This window comes from Balaenoptera borealis (assembly GCF_965194805.1).
Source record: "Balaenoptera borealis genome assembly, chromosome: 8".
Lineage (NCBI taxonomy): Eukaryota > Metazoa > Chordata > Mammalia > Artiodactyla > Balaenopteridae > Balaenoptera > Balaenoptera borealis.
The window spans coordinates 118,924,936-118,938,337 of record NC_138865.1 but is presented as its reverse complement, the minus strand read 5'-3'; the positions used below and the strand labels follow the sequence as shown (position 1 = coordinate 118,938,337).

General features: G+C 49.2%; 1 protein-coding gene across 6 annotated transcripts in view; it reads left to right on the top strand.

The window, feature by feature from the left end:
* The window catches only part of TSC1 (TSC complex subunit 1), a 48,709-nt gene extending 36,289 nt beyond the window's left edge, over nt 1–12,420 (top strand). For all 6 annotated transcript variants that reach the window (XM_082400717.1, XM_082400715.1, XM_082400713.1 and 3 more), the window contains 6 exons: nt 628–810; nt 1,708–1,818; nt 2,962–3,084; nt 6,148–6,335; nt 6,417–6,578; nt 6,987–12,420. In XM_082400717.1, the coding sequence (XP_082256843.1) occupies nt 628–810; nt 1,708–1,818; nt 2,962–3,084; nt 6,148–6,335; nt 6,417–6,578; nt 6,987–7,488 (1,269 nt within the window). In that variant the 3' untranslated portion in view covers nt 7,489–12,420. The remainder of the gene's footprint in view (nt 1–627; nt 811–1,707; nt 1,819–2,961; nt 3,085–6,147; nt 6,336–6,416; nt 6,579–6,986) is intronic.
* Nucleotides 12,421–13,402: the final 982 nt, after the last annotated feature.

Sequence of the window (13,402 nt, the reverse complement as noted above, 5' to 3'; positions counted from 1 at the left end):
GTGTCTGTTGGTCTGTAATTGGCTATGATGGTAACAGAGGGAAAAGATGATTTTGTTTCTCCAAAGGTAAAACCAGCTCTCCTGGAGCAGTTTTATGGCAGAAACTTGGAGGGCAGTTAAGCCAGTCAGACCTGGAGAGTGACCTTGGCTCTAACACTCATTACCTTAGGAAAGTCATTTAGCCTCTGGAGGCCTCTGTTACCCGTTGTGTAAAATGAGAAGAATAATCGCAGCATCTGCTTTCTAACTGTGGTGGTTAAAAAAACCGTGTCAGTAAGCATTTGCCCATTGCTGGTACAAGGTAAGCTTTCAGTCAGTGTTCGTCACTTTAGTGACCTTGGCCAGTACCAGCACTTACTTCAGTGCTGGGGCTTAGGACTTTTGAAAGTATCAGGAGCAAGTTGATCGCTGAGAAAAGTCCTTTAAGCAACTTTTGATCCATTTGCTAATGTGGAATTTGGAAACCCTTGACCAAAAGCCAAGTTAGACAGCAGTGAGCTGTCAGATTCTGGGCCTGTGGTTAGCTCGTGCCTGTTCAGATGAAGCGTCTGCAGCACACATTGTACTTGAGGGTCACTGCCCATGCTGGAAGGCAGCTAAAATGATGGCCTCTTTGGTCTCTGCTAGAAAGACCAGTTGAAGTTACAAGAGAAAGACATCCAGATATGGAAGGTTAGTCTGCAGAAAGAACAAGCCAGATACAGTCAGCTTCAGGAGCAGCGAGACACGGTGGTCACCCAGCTCCACAGCCAGATCAGACAGCTTCAGCACGACCGGGAGGAGTTCTACAACCAGAGCCAGGAGTTACAGGTACGAACGGCAGCGCCCAGCAGAGGCCGCCAGGAAAGGGCGGGAAAGCACCTGATTCATCTCTGAAATCGTGGCAGGTAGATTTCACATCTACATTTTATTTAGGGCAGAGAGTCCCCAGCTTTCTGGGTTCACAGTTCTGTTAGCATTTCAATAATTTTTTCCTGGTACTCCACAGCCAAAAGAAACATCTAACTGTTCTGCCCAGTAAGTAGATCCAGACAACTTAGGATTTAGGTCCTAACGACTTAGTAGCTGTTAGAAAATAATACACATACTTTATTTTTCAATTTTCAATCTCATTTTTGAGTGACCATGGTCACTTACAAATGCGGTATGTGTACCTGTTGGGCACTGCCGAGTCTCAGACCTTGGAATCAGATGAGACACTGACGCCCTCAATTCCTGTTTCACATTGGTTTTCTCATGGTGATGTTTGTCACAGCAACCACCTACAAGCCCAGCTTTGCAAAGATAATACGTGTTCCACAGGCACGTAGAACACCTGATACTGAAACGCTGAGCTCCCTCTAGCTAGTAGTTCACATCATGACCAGTAGATGTCGCTGTGTTTCCCTCGAAATTTAAAACTAGCCCCACAGCGCCTCTGTGAGCCTGCTGTGTAGCCCTAGGGCTCTTTGGTGCACAGTTGGGGAACTGCAGATTTAAGGGTTTTTTTTGGTTTTTGTTTTTCCTTTTGATAATCAGTCAGAAACTCAGAAATTAACTATAACTTACTTTTTAAAACTAAGAAGTTAGTTTTAAGCCTGATGGCCCAAGAATAGTAGAGCAACAGAGGCATGAGGCTTTCCTGGCTCTCTGTGGGCCGATGGCCAGGTGCACCCGTGGCCTGGCCTGCTGGCACTCTGTAACTTCCTGGCACGTCTCCTTGGGCAGACGAAGCTGGAGGACTGCAGGAACATGATCGCGGAGCTGCGCATAGAACTGAAGAAGGCCAACAGCAAGGTGTGCCACACCGAGCTGCTGCTCAGCCAGGTGTCTCAGAAGGTAAGAGACGGGCAAGCTGGGCTGTGCTTACACCACTGCTGATGTTCTTCCTCCAGACAGGACACGTGCATTACTTGTGTGTCTGTGTCAGGCGTTCCCAGCAGGGAGTGACGCTGCTCCCCTCCCCCCAGGGGACACTGGGCAATGTCTGCAGACATTTTTGGTTGACGTTTTTTGTTTTGTTTTTTATTTATTTTTGGCGGCGTTAGGTCTTCATTGCTGCACGCGGGCCCCCTTTAGCTGCAGCAAGCTGGGGCCACTCTTCACTGCAGTGCGTGGGCTTCTCATTGCGGTGGCTTCTCTTGTGGAAGAGCATGGGCCCTAGGCACACGGGCTTCAGTAGTTGTGGGACGCGGGCTCAGTAGTTGTGGCTCGCGGGCTCAGTAGTTGTGGCTCGCGGGCCCTAGAGCGCAGGCTCAGTAGTTGCGGCGCATGGGCTTAGTTGCTCCACGGCATGTGGAATCTTCCTGGACCGGGGCTCAAACCCATGTCCCCTTCATTGGCCGGCGGATTCTTAACCACTGCGCCACCAGGGAAGTCCTGGTTGACATTTTTGATGCTACTGACACCGAGTGGGCAGGGGCCGAGGTGCTCCTCAACATCAGACAGTGCGTGGGTGGCCCTGCAGCAGGGGACTGCCTAGCCTGAGCCCTGGTCTGTGTGTATCCCGGGAACTTGTTCTCAGTACTTCGTTTACATAAATGTGAAGAGTTCGTTCAGGCTTCTGAGCTATGATCTTTTCCTCTTTGGAAGTCATTGCACTCGTATGTAAATCACTTACTCAAGAACCTGTGGGTTTATCCCAGGGCTTTATCCCCCTGGACCTAACATCCCTGCTGTGGTGGTTGTGTACATACCCATCTCCTCGAGGTGCCCTGTGGGTGGCCAGTTTTGATGTGGAGCATTTGTGCCTCTTCCCCTTTGCATAGGGACAATTTTGAAGTACGTTTCTGTCCATTTTTGTTGCCCTTGTATGCCTTCCTCCCCACCAGCCGTTGTGCTGTGGCCTTTGAAACCACGGGGGTTGTTTACACTGACTCAGCCCTGAAATAGTGTGCTCCTAGCTGGTTCCCTGTTTAATGTCCATTTGCTAGCTTTGTGTCGTCAGGTCTTTCACTTTGCTTGTTTCTGTGTTTTTGCTAGCTCTCAAATAGTGAGTCGGTCCAACAGCAGATGGAGTTCTTGAACAGGCAGCTGTTGGTTCTTGGGGAAGTCAACGAGCTGTATTTGGAACAACTGCAGAACAAGCATTCAGACACCACAAAGGTATGTGGGCTTGGGGAGCCAGACCCTACCTGGGATGCTGTTAGGACCCAGGCAATATGCCTATGGCACAGCACAGAGAATGGCTTATGAATTGTTTCCTGAAAGATGGCGTGGCAGACCTAGTGTCATTTCCACCTCTCCCTGGTCTGGCAACACAGGCACTTTCCAGCTATCACACAAGCTTGTTTCCCTTAGTTGGGTTGCTTTGAAATTAAATCAGTTATATGTGAAAGCACATAATGGTAATGGGTACAGACTAGATGATAAAAATGTTTTTCTTCTTTTTTTTTTTTTTTTTCTTTTTTTTTGGCCACACCGCGCGGCATGCGGGATCTTAGTTCTCTGTCCAGGAATCAAACCTGTGCCCCCTTCAATGGAAGCGTGGAGTCTTAACCACTGGACCACCAGGGAAGTCCCAAAAGTGTTTTCCTTCTCTTACCCATGCCCCCTTCTTTAAAGAGAGAGAGACAGGCTGACAGATAAAGAAAAAGGATGGGGAGCCAATTCTGTTTAGCATATAACTCTGAGGGCTGTAGGTTTATACTGCTATAAATATTTTTTTTCTTCGTAATGTTGAATTTAATTTCAGCAGATGGTGGTTCAGTCTTGGCAACAAGGCCAGCGTCGGGATGATCTTACATTAATTAGTGCCTTACCAGTGGTGTCGAGGCAGAAGTTTTATGTCACTTTATAAATAGCCTCGGGTAATGTTGGTGAATGAGTTGGGAATGGAATTTTAAGAATAAATGCTTAGATGCCTCCTGTCACTAACTTCTTCATCACACACAGGCTTTCTTTTTAGGATTTTTTGGGCTTGTGCTTTGTAAAGCTTTTTTTTCTTTTTCCTTGGCCAAATGTAGGGAGTAGTCTTAGAATCAGAGAGGTGGAATTTTCATAATAGTTATTCTTATTTCTCAGCTTCTCTCAACTCTCAGATTCAGACTCCCTTTAGAAGGATGTTGAATGTGGAACTTTCTCTAGAAACCAGCTCTCACTTATTTTGGAAGTATAATGGCCTCAGAGAAAGAAAGAAGGGAAAAGAGACCTGAGGGACTGGAGAACCTCTGAAAAAGCTTACTTAAACACAGTCCTAACTCTCCCAAGAGAAATGTGGATGGGCGCCGCGGTGCCGTCTTTTGGTTGGAACACTTACGCCCTTGGGGCCTCAAGCAAGCCACCTGACCTCTTTGGGCCTGGCTTCACAGTTCATAAAATGCGCATGGTGATACTGACTTGCAAACCTTCAGCCATAAGCAGCAACAAAAAAAAGACTACACTGGCTTAACCATAAAGAGTTTCATTATTTCTCTTGACAAGAAGTCCCGAGGCAGGTGAGTTCCAGGTTGGTCAAGTCAGCAGCTGAGGGACAGCAGCAAGGAGCCTGGTTCTTTCCACTCTTCTGCACCACCCGACCTATCCTCTCAACCTTGTCTTTGGGCTGTCTGTGCTCCTGGTTGCAAAGTGTGTGCCACAGTTAACACTGTCACAGGTAGATGTCATGATGTCCCCTGGAGGAGGAGAGCATCGCCTCCTGCAGGTCTCTCTCATCAAGGAAACCTTTCCCAGGAACTCTCCACCAGACCTCCCACCCTTGTTATTGGCCACGATTATGTCATGTGTCCATCCCTAGCCAGCCATGGCTTTGAACCTGTTTTTGGACCTGGAGCTGGGCTTCCTCTTGTTCAGTCCAGTAGGGGACGAGAAATGGGTATCTGAGCCTCAGGTGGGGAATGGCTGGTAGGTACTGGGTGTAGCCCCTCTTACATGGCTGTGAGAGTTAGTGATAGCGCATAGATGTTCCTAGTTCAATACTTTGCTTGATTCTCCGTAAATACTTACTGTCGTTTCCGACAAAAGTTCAGTTTGTTCACCTAACCTATGCCGAAGTCTGGAGCCATTAGGCATAGCCAGAACGGCCACATTATCTGGTCCCAGTCCTGAGCTTAACTCGATCCCATTCTGACCGAGGAAGCATTGGACTTGCTGGTCATCTTCGAGGTGGGGTGCCTTCAGGGAAGCTCATCTCCTTGCTCCTTATGGTTTATTATCTTTTTTAAAAAGACAACGTATGGTAATTTTAAGTTTATGTATATTTTACCACCATAAAAAAGCCACACAACACAAACGTAGCATATACTTGTTAGAAAAGCATCCTTTCCACCTCTCTTCTGAGCATAGTGCACACTTGCTGTTTCCATCCGTCGGCAGGCAGCTTGTCTTCCTGGCATGATTGACAAACCTTGTCAGGGTACCTGGTCTGCAGATGTTCATTCCTGTTGCGTCTCAGGCTTTATCTTAGTTGGTATTAGGGGAGGGAGAAGAGTAGAAAAGAAAACAAACGACCCACACCGCCACCGCGCTGAACCACACCTCCACCGCGCTGAACCACACCGCCACCGCGCCGGCCCACACCGCCACCGCGCTGAACCGCACCGCCACCGTGCTGAACCGCACCGCCACCGTGCTGAACCGCACCGCCACTGTGCCGGCCCACACCGCCACCGCGCCGGCCCACACCGCCACCGCGCTGAACCACACCTCCACTGCGCTGAACCACGCTGCCACCGCGCCGGCCCACACCGCCACCGCGCTGAAATCATAACTGAATATTGGCGTGTTTTCAGAATGTGTGTGTTAACATGGTTGATCACACTATTCACGTGCCTTTATAATCTGCTTTTTTATCTTTTACTGATACACATAATTTTTTAAAACTTATTAAATAGAAAGTGTACTTTAATTTACTTATTTTCTTGACGTTAGACTTCATAGTTTCTAGTTTTTTGCTCTTCTGAATATGCTGTGCTGATTATTTTTGTGCCCAAATGTCTATTCATGTTTCAAATGATTTCCTAAGGGATAGATTTCAGGGAAGGATTAGTAGGTACTTACTGCCAGCCTACTTTCCAGAAAGTTGTACTAGTTTCTATTTCCACTAGCAATATACTAATAAAGTACCTTCTCAATGTTTGTTACATTGCTTTTGCAAAGTGGGTATGGCATTTTCATTTTCTAAAAGTACTAACTCCAATTCCTTTTTTTGTTTGTTTGTTTTGTTTTAAGGAAGTAGAAATGATGAAAACTGCATATCGGAAAGAACTAGAAAAAAACAGAAGCCATGTTCTCCAGCAGAATCAGAGGCTGGATACTGCTCAAAAACGGATTTTGGAACTGGAATCTCATCTAGCCAAGAAAGACCACCTTCTTTTGGAACAGAAAAAATATTTAGAGGATGTCAAACTCCAGGCAAGGTAACTTGGAGGGGGAAGGGTTTTTGTTGTGATGTATTTAGGTAGAACTTCCCACATTCTGGGGTGGTCTGTATCTTTCAGAGGACAGCTGCAGGCCGCAGAGAGCAGGTATGAAGCTCAGAAGAGGATCACCCAAGTGTTTGAATTGGAGATCTTAGATTTATATGGCAGGTTGGAGAAGGATGGCCTCCTGAAAAAACTTGAAGAAGAAAAAACAGAAGCAGCCGAAGCAGCGGAAGAAAGGTAGGAGCAAAGAGTCGGCAGCCGTGGCCTTGTCGTGAGGCTGCCGCTGACAGAGCGGGGAGGCATCGTGTGATGTTAGCAGCGGTCCCAGCCGGACAGGCGAGCCTGCAGCTCTCAGCTGCGTCCCTCAGAGCACCCAGCCATCCTTCTGAGTTCCTTGTCCTGGGGCCCGAGTCACTTGATAATGGTCCTGGGAAGCGTTCCTATTTAAGATCGCCGTCTGATATCCCTGGTTGTGGCTTAGGTTTCTCTTCATGAGCTCTCAACACGGGAGTCCTCTCTTCTAGAACGTAGAGCGGGCCGGCAGAGCTCAGCGTCGGTGCGAGTGCGCGTCCGCGTAATTCCATGCTTCCCAAACACGGGCACTGCAACCACCAGCTCCCTTTCTCATCCTCGGATTTCTTACAGGCTCGACTGTTGTCGTGACGGCTGCTCGGATTCTGTGACAGGGCACAACAATGAAGAGGCATCTGGCCCTAACGGGGAGACCAAGCCTCCCAGGCCCGGAGGCAGCAGCAGCAGCAGCAGCAGCGGCGGCAGTGAGCTTTCTACCCCGGAGAAACCCCCAAACCCGAGGGTGGGCCCGCTCAGCAGTCGCTGGGAGACTGCCGTGGGAGAGCCCACCGCGGGCATCCCTGTGACTGTCGGCTCCCTTCCTAGTTCAAAAAGCTTCCTGGGCATGAAGGCTCGAGAGCTATTTCGTAATAAGAGTGAGAGCCAGTGCGATGAGGACAGCCTGACCAGCAGTAGCCTTTCTGAGACCCTAAAGACAGAGCTGGGCAAAGACTCGGGTGTGGAAGCCAAGCCCCCCCTGAACCTAGACGGCCCGCAGCCGCCTCCCCCGAAGCCAGACAGCGTGGGGCAGCTCCGTATCATGGACTACAATGAGGCACAGCACGAGCACAGCTAGGGACGGTGCCAGGCAGTGTTACCGCGCAGCGCCGGCCTGGAGCGGGACGTGTGAGCGCCCGTTTCGGAGCTCTCCCGTTTCCAGGGTTTGAGGGGCTAGCTCCCACAGCGGAAATGGGGTGGGGGTCCTTTGACAGTTGACTGAATGCAGAACGGTTTTTGGATCTGGCATTGAAATGCCTCTTCAGTTTCCCTTCGGCCACCCTCTCTTTCATTTACCTGGCAGCGTGTACTAACCCGAGGGCCAGGGTGCGTTCCTCACTAGCTTTATTTTCTTCCTTTTCCCCCCAAATGGTTGTGTCCTGTGCAATATGAGGCCAAATCTAATCCTGGAGTCTCACACACCACCCGCTCCTTTCCTGAAGCTCAGTTAGCTGGGCGGGCTCTCCGTGAGCCCAGGTCCTTGTTGGCATCACAGGTAAGTCTGGTTTTGTCCCTTTCCAGGAGGATGTGACATGCAAAGCTGATCATCTTCACATGAGAGCTTTCACATGAGATGTTGTCACTGCTTTTGGTTCTAACATCCATCATCTAAAGCCGCAGATCTAGAAAAACAATGGTTTATTCTCTCTTAAGTTCTTTTGGCGGTTCTGATAAGCTTCCTAGAAAGTTCCATGTGAACAAAGGTCTGTTGTTGGAAAAGTCTGGAGCTGGCACTGTGGAGACCATGCTCCCCTTTGGGAATGCTCTGTCCCCCTGCCCCACTACCTCTTGCTTATGTGGCGTTTGCTCGAAAGCTGGTACTGTTCTGATTACAGGCTGGGGTGTGGGTGGTCAGGCGTGCTCTCTGCAGGAGGGAGGATGGTGGCTGGAGCAGCTCCCTGGAAAGGAAAGTGCTGGGGATGAGGACCTGCGCCTGCAGGCGGGGCGGTGCTAGCTGTTTGCCTCTCTTCCCTGTCCCGTGTGCCTCCTGTTTACGTCAGCTTCTCTGGAATGCTGCAGCAGAAAGGCTCTGAAGGTCCAAAGAGTTTCTTCAACGTTTTATGACCATCGTGTCTCAGGCTGTGAGAGTTGCCTCGCTATAGTAGATTCTAGGCCACCAAAAAGGTAACAGCTTTTTCACACCAATGCTGACTTTCAGGGGCCGACCCTGCAGGGGGCTTGATGCTGCTCCCCTTGCACGTGTTGGTCATGGCAGAGCATTAAAGGAGAGTCCTGGAGAGGGTTGACAGAGCTGACTGCCTGGGCCCAGTGGGCTGCCTGCACGTGCTTGGGAGAGGTGACACAAGTCAGAACATGGGTCGTGGCAGAGAATCTGAACTCAGCAGGTGCTCCTGAAATGAATGCTAGAAGCCTAAGAATTGTTGCCTAGTGATCCAGCCGAGGCTGAGGTGGGGGCGGGGGAGACTGGTAGGAAAGAGCCAGTGAACTTGGCTTTTTTCTTTCTCATCTTTCAGTTAAAAGTGTAGAAGCGTTCATCCATGAAGAGGGAAATGGCAAACTGAAATGGTACGAAACTTTAGTGCATATGGAAGCTTCCAGCACATGAGGGTAAAAGTCTCTTTTTTAAAGTGTGGCAATAAATATTCTAGCCTCCCAAATAACCAAAGGGAGCTAGAGAATGAGACTCCACATCACCATGGCTGTACTGGCAGACCACCTCCCTGGGACAGGATTTCTGGGTGTGACTGATGGATCCCAGCTTGAGGGAGGGTGTGTGCCCGACTGCTCCAGCCCAGCGCGGGGCCAGCAATTGCCGCTGGATGCCTGATGTGGAGTATTAATGACACCACGGATGTTTAATTCAGCTTTTTCCAAAGGAAAGCTTAAAATCCAATATGTTCTGGTTTCCTATTACAGTTTTATTTAGAAAAGGAAAACATGAACAAATCCAGGAAAAAAAAAGTTACCAGGTAACTATTAAAACTGCTTCTAAATGCTTATCCCCTCCCCAAGCCCAGGAGATCTGTGCCACAGAACAAAGATACCAGGCACTTAAATCAAAGCCTTTACCCTAACTGCAAAAGCAAGGAGGCCAATGTAAAGAAAGAAAAAAAAATTTTTAATGGACAGATTGTAAAAATACAGGGAAGAAGGAGGCAGCGTGGTAAAGTGGACTGGGGCCTGGGCTGGAGGGCCTTGGCATGCTCCTCCAGCCGGGGCATCCGTTTGCTCAGCTTTATAACCATGGCTGACCCCAGCAGCTGCACTCAGCTTCCTTTGGGCTCTAGGAGGCCATGGATTTTATTCAGCCAAGGCTGGGGGATGGAGGCCTGGAGTCATGCTGAAGTTACCCAGCCTGAAAATTTAGGCTTTTATATTGCAAAGGACTTGAGTCGATAATAAAGTTTGGTTTGGTTTTGAAAATCATAGACTTGCCAAGAGTCAGCGGGTCACTCGATTATGCTGCAGTGAGTATTTTTAAGGATGGAAAGGTGATAGTGGTAGAGGAACTCCCGAGAGAGAATTCAGGCCTGGCAACAGGCAGGGCAAAGGCAGTAGAACCGTCACATTCAAGGCAGAGCCTGTATTCCCAGACGTTAGGGTTAAGCTCCACCGGCGTCACTTGGAGCAGGCTTGCCTGCTTCAGAGCTGTTTGGCCAGTGCCCGTAACCTGTTCCGCTCGCCACCTGACGCTAACCAGGGTCAGCGTAGACCCTGAGAGAAGGTGGGAGTCTGCTTCTTGGGAGTCTTGGGAGCGTGAAACCTTGTTTTAAAAGGGAGCACTACAGTATCATTGCGGGGGGGCGGGAGGGGAGATGATAGCATGGTCTCCGTAGAGAAAATGAGTTCCTGAATCTACTACAGGTAAATAAGTACATGGATCTCTATCAGACAGAACTTTCATGGATTTTAAAAAAGCTTTTGACAAGGTTCTGTCACAAGCCTATGAAATTTGTTACTGTGGAATTGGAAGACATATCTGGTCATGAATAAGAAAACTAACTGAAATCCAAAGGTAGGAGATGAAGACCATTTCTTGGGTCAGAGGTTTCCTTGGAGATGAGTGCCGGGACCAACCCCATAAGGTGGGTGGGTAGATGTGACCTCCCTAGGTTTGTCAGCAGAGTTTTTCAGGAGGGAAAACTACCCAACCTTTGGGAATAAGCTGCTGAAGGTTCTTATTAGGCTCTGTGAGTGGAGAGAGAAATGATAGATAAGCTGCTTTGTGAGCCAGAATATATGTCATGTGTTTAGGTGGAAATAGTCCAAACTCTTCTTAAAAGGTAAACTGTTACAATCCAGGGAAATGTCCTGGAAGCCACTGACAGTTGGAAAGATTAGCCCACCGTGCCACCATGGCCACAGAGGCCAGCTCCCCACTGGGCAAAACCAGGACAGTGGGAAACAAAACTCCAGACCTGGGCTGTCCCCATTTGCAACAGCACATGTAGTTTCCAGTGTTTTTGTTGAGAAAGGTAAAACTCTAGTAGTTTTGTAAAAAGGATAAGTAAGACGATCATGATGATGAGAGAGGGTCCGTGGAGACCACAGAGGTTCAGACTCACAGTTAAGAGTAAAAAATTGGGTGTTGCTGTGTAGAGAATATAACAAAAGTGCTATGACCAGTCAATGTGAATTTTCACCAAATACTAGAACATACCACTTGAAGCCAGAAAGAAATAACTGAAGAACAAGTGAAAGACAGTACTACATGGAGATGCGGTTTTTCTAACCAAAAACAGTAAGAGGTGTTAGAAAGTGTGGACAGGTCTAAGGAGGGTTTGGGCAGAGTGAAGACTCAGTCCAGAGCTGCTGTCGAGGTGGAGTGCCACCCACCTTGTGCGGATGCTCTGAGAGGCCGCCGTCTCCTCAGAGTGGCTCCGGGAGCAGCCCGAGCCCACCCAGAAGTGTGTGTCTCGCGTGGGGAAGAAAGCTGTCTTTCGTGGAATGACCCAAATCGGCATGTCTCACTCTGGGCATTTTCACTCTTCGAGGTACGTGCGTTAAAATTGACCAGCCATGAGTATGGGAAGATGTTTGCGTATCTGTTTACATCCAGAGTTCTCTGACATGTGCCCCTGCCCTCCCCCAGACTGTGACAGAGGAATTGATTGCACTTGATTAAGCTTTTCTTTATAGATGAAAGAACACATTGAGGTTGGGGCCTGGCCCCCGGGCTGCTGCTGTGACCCTTGTCCCCACGTGGTTCATTTCCCCGTCCGTGACTCTGATGTGCCCGGGGGAGCGGTGTTTCCGTCTTCTCCACTCCGTCCTGCAGTCTGTATGTGCCGCCCTGAGAGAAGATGGCTGTAGCTACAAGGGGAACCTGCCTGCGATAGTCGAACACCTGGGCCCACGACGGCTTCTGGCCTTGAAACGAGTTAACGAAGGCAGAGGAGCTTTCTCTCCCCCTTCCCGTCCCGGTGCCACAAAATTGTCCATCCTTGGGGATAAGTAAACTAGTTGAACCATTGGAGTAGACGTTTTAGAGGAGACCCTCCCCCCCAGGCCAACCCCTCCTCCCTTGCCCCACCCTGATACAGTGTTTGGACGGGAGGGTGCGGCGCTGCTCTTGGCAGCAGACACTTGGGCTTATTGAAGAGGCAGCCAGGCATTTTGCACTAGGAAGAATCAGTGATCACTTTTCAGAAGACGTCTATGGACCATAAATATATTATGGAGGAACAGATTTTGCTAAGACATAATCTAGTTTTGTAACTCAATCATGGATCAACCATATGTGGCTAACTTGCAGTTTAAAGGGGTCCCATCACTGAAAAAGAGATTTTTTTTGGCTGACTGCTTTTAGCTAAATTTAAGAAAGTCATCTCTTGTCAAAAGGTTTACACCTTCCCGTCTTGATCTTAAAAGCATGTCAAACAATCCACATCAGATGCCATAAATGCGAACTGCAAGAGGAAATGGTACAATCTTAGTGAATGGGAATTGGAATCAAAAGGGTTTGCTGTCCTTCTTAGAATGTTCTAAAATGTCAAGGCAGTTGCTTGTGTTTAACTGTGAACAAATAAAAATTTATTGTTTTGCACTACTTTGCTGTATTGACATGAAGTGACTCATGTTGGCCTCTGAGGCGCTTATAGGCAAAGTAGGAACTTGTCCAAAGATGGAAAGCCTCAGGGTCTGGATTGGTTGGTTACCTTGGGTGGCTGGAGGGGGTGCTGACAAGTGGAATCTGGCTTTAGTCCCTGTAAGATCCTTTTGTTCTGGCAAAGAGCCACAAATCCTACCTTTATCTGCCTCAAATTCACGCTCTTCCCACAAAGTGTCATGGTGGTGTTGGGGGAGGTGACTGGAGCCATCTCGAGCAGAAAGCTCTCAAAACCAGGCGGCGGGCCGGGTCTGCACAGCCATCCAGCCTTGCTTTTGGTGTGTGCTTGCCTTCCTAGGGGTTGGCCGGCACATCGGGTTTAATGCAGCCCTTCTGGAGGAGCCCAGGTGGCACCGAAGTTGTCAAACGCTTACAGACCCTGAGCCTTGCCGACTGTGTCTTACGAGTGTGCTGAGGAGGGAGTGCAGCTCGCGTCCACCCCCTTCCCTGTGCCGTCAGGTGTTTGGAGGAAGGCAGGAAACTACCTTTAAACGACTGCAAGGTCCGCCCTGGCCTTACTGGGAAAGGAGCGGTGGTGAAGAGCCACGTCTGCAGCGTGGTTTTCCACTGCTCGCTTCCGCCCAGCTGCCCTGGAAACTGGTCGGCTCTGCCCAGTTAACGGCGGAAGCAGCTCCTTTGGGACAGGACGTCGAGGTGGCAGTTGTAAGTTTTGTCTGGAAAATTCAGATGTTCTTGTCTGAGTGGGTCTCTAACTATACAAGGAGTTACTGGGCTGGCCTTCTGTGGGCCTTTGGCAGGAACCTCTTCACAGCGGACCCCGTTTGGAGCGGGGTGTGTTCCCCTCCACAGTGGTAGCGCTTTGCTAGTGGTTTTGCTTGTGAGGCTACTGCCCAGCGTCCTCTGGGGTCTTAGGGTGAATGTCGTTTTCTTTAAGGGATAAATCCCAGGAAACCAGGCCAGG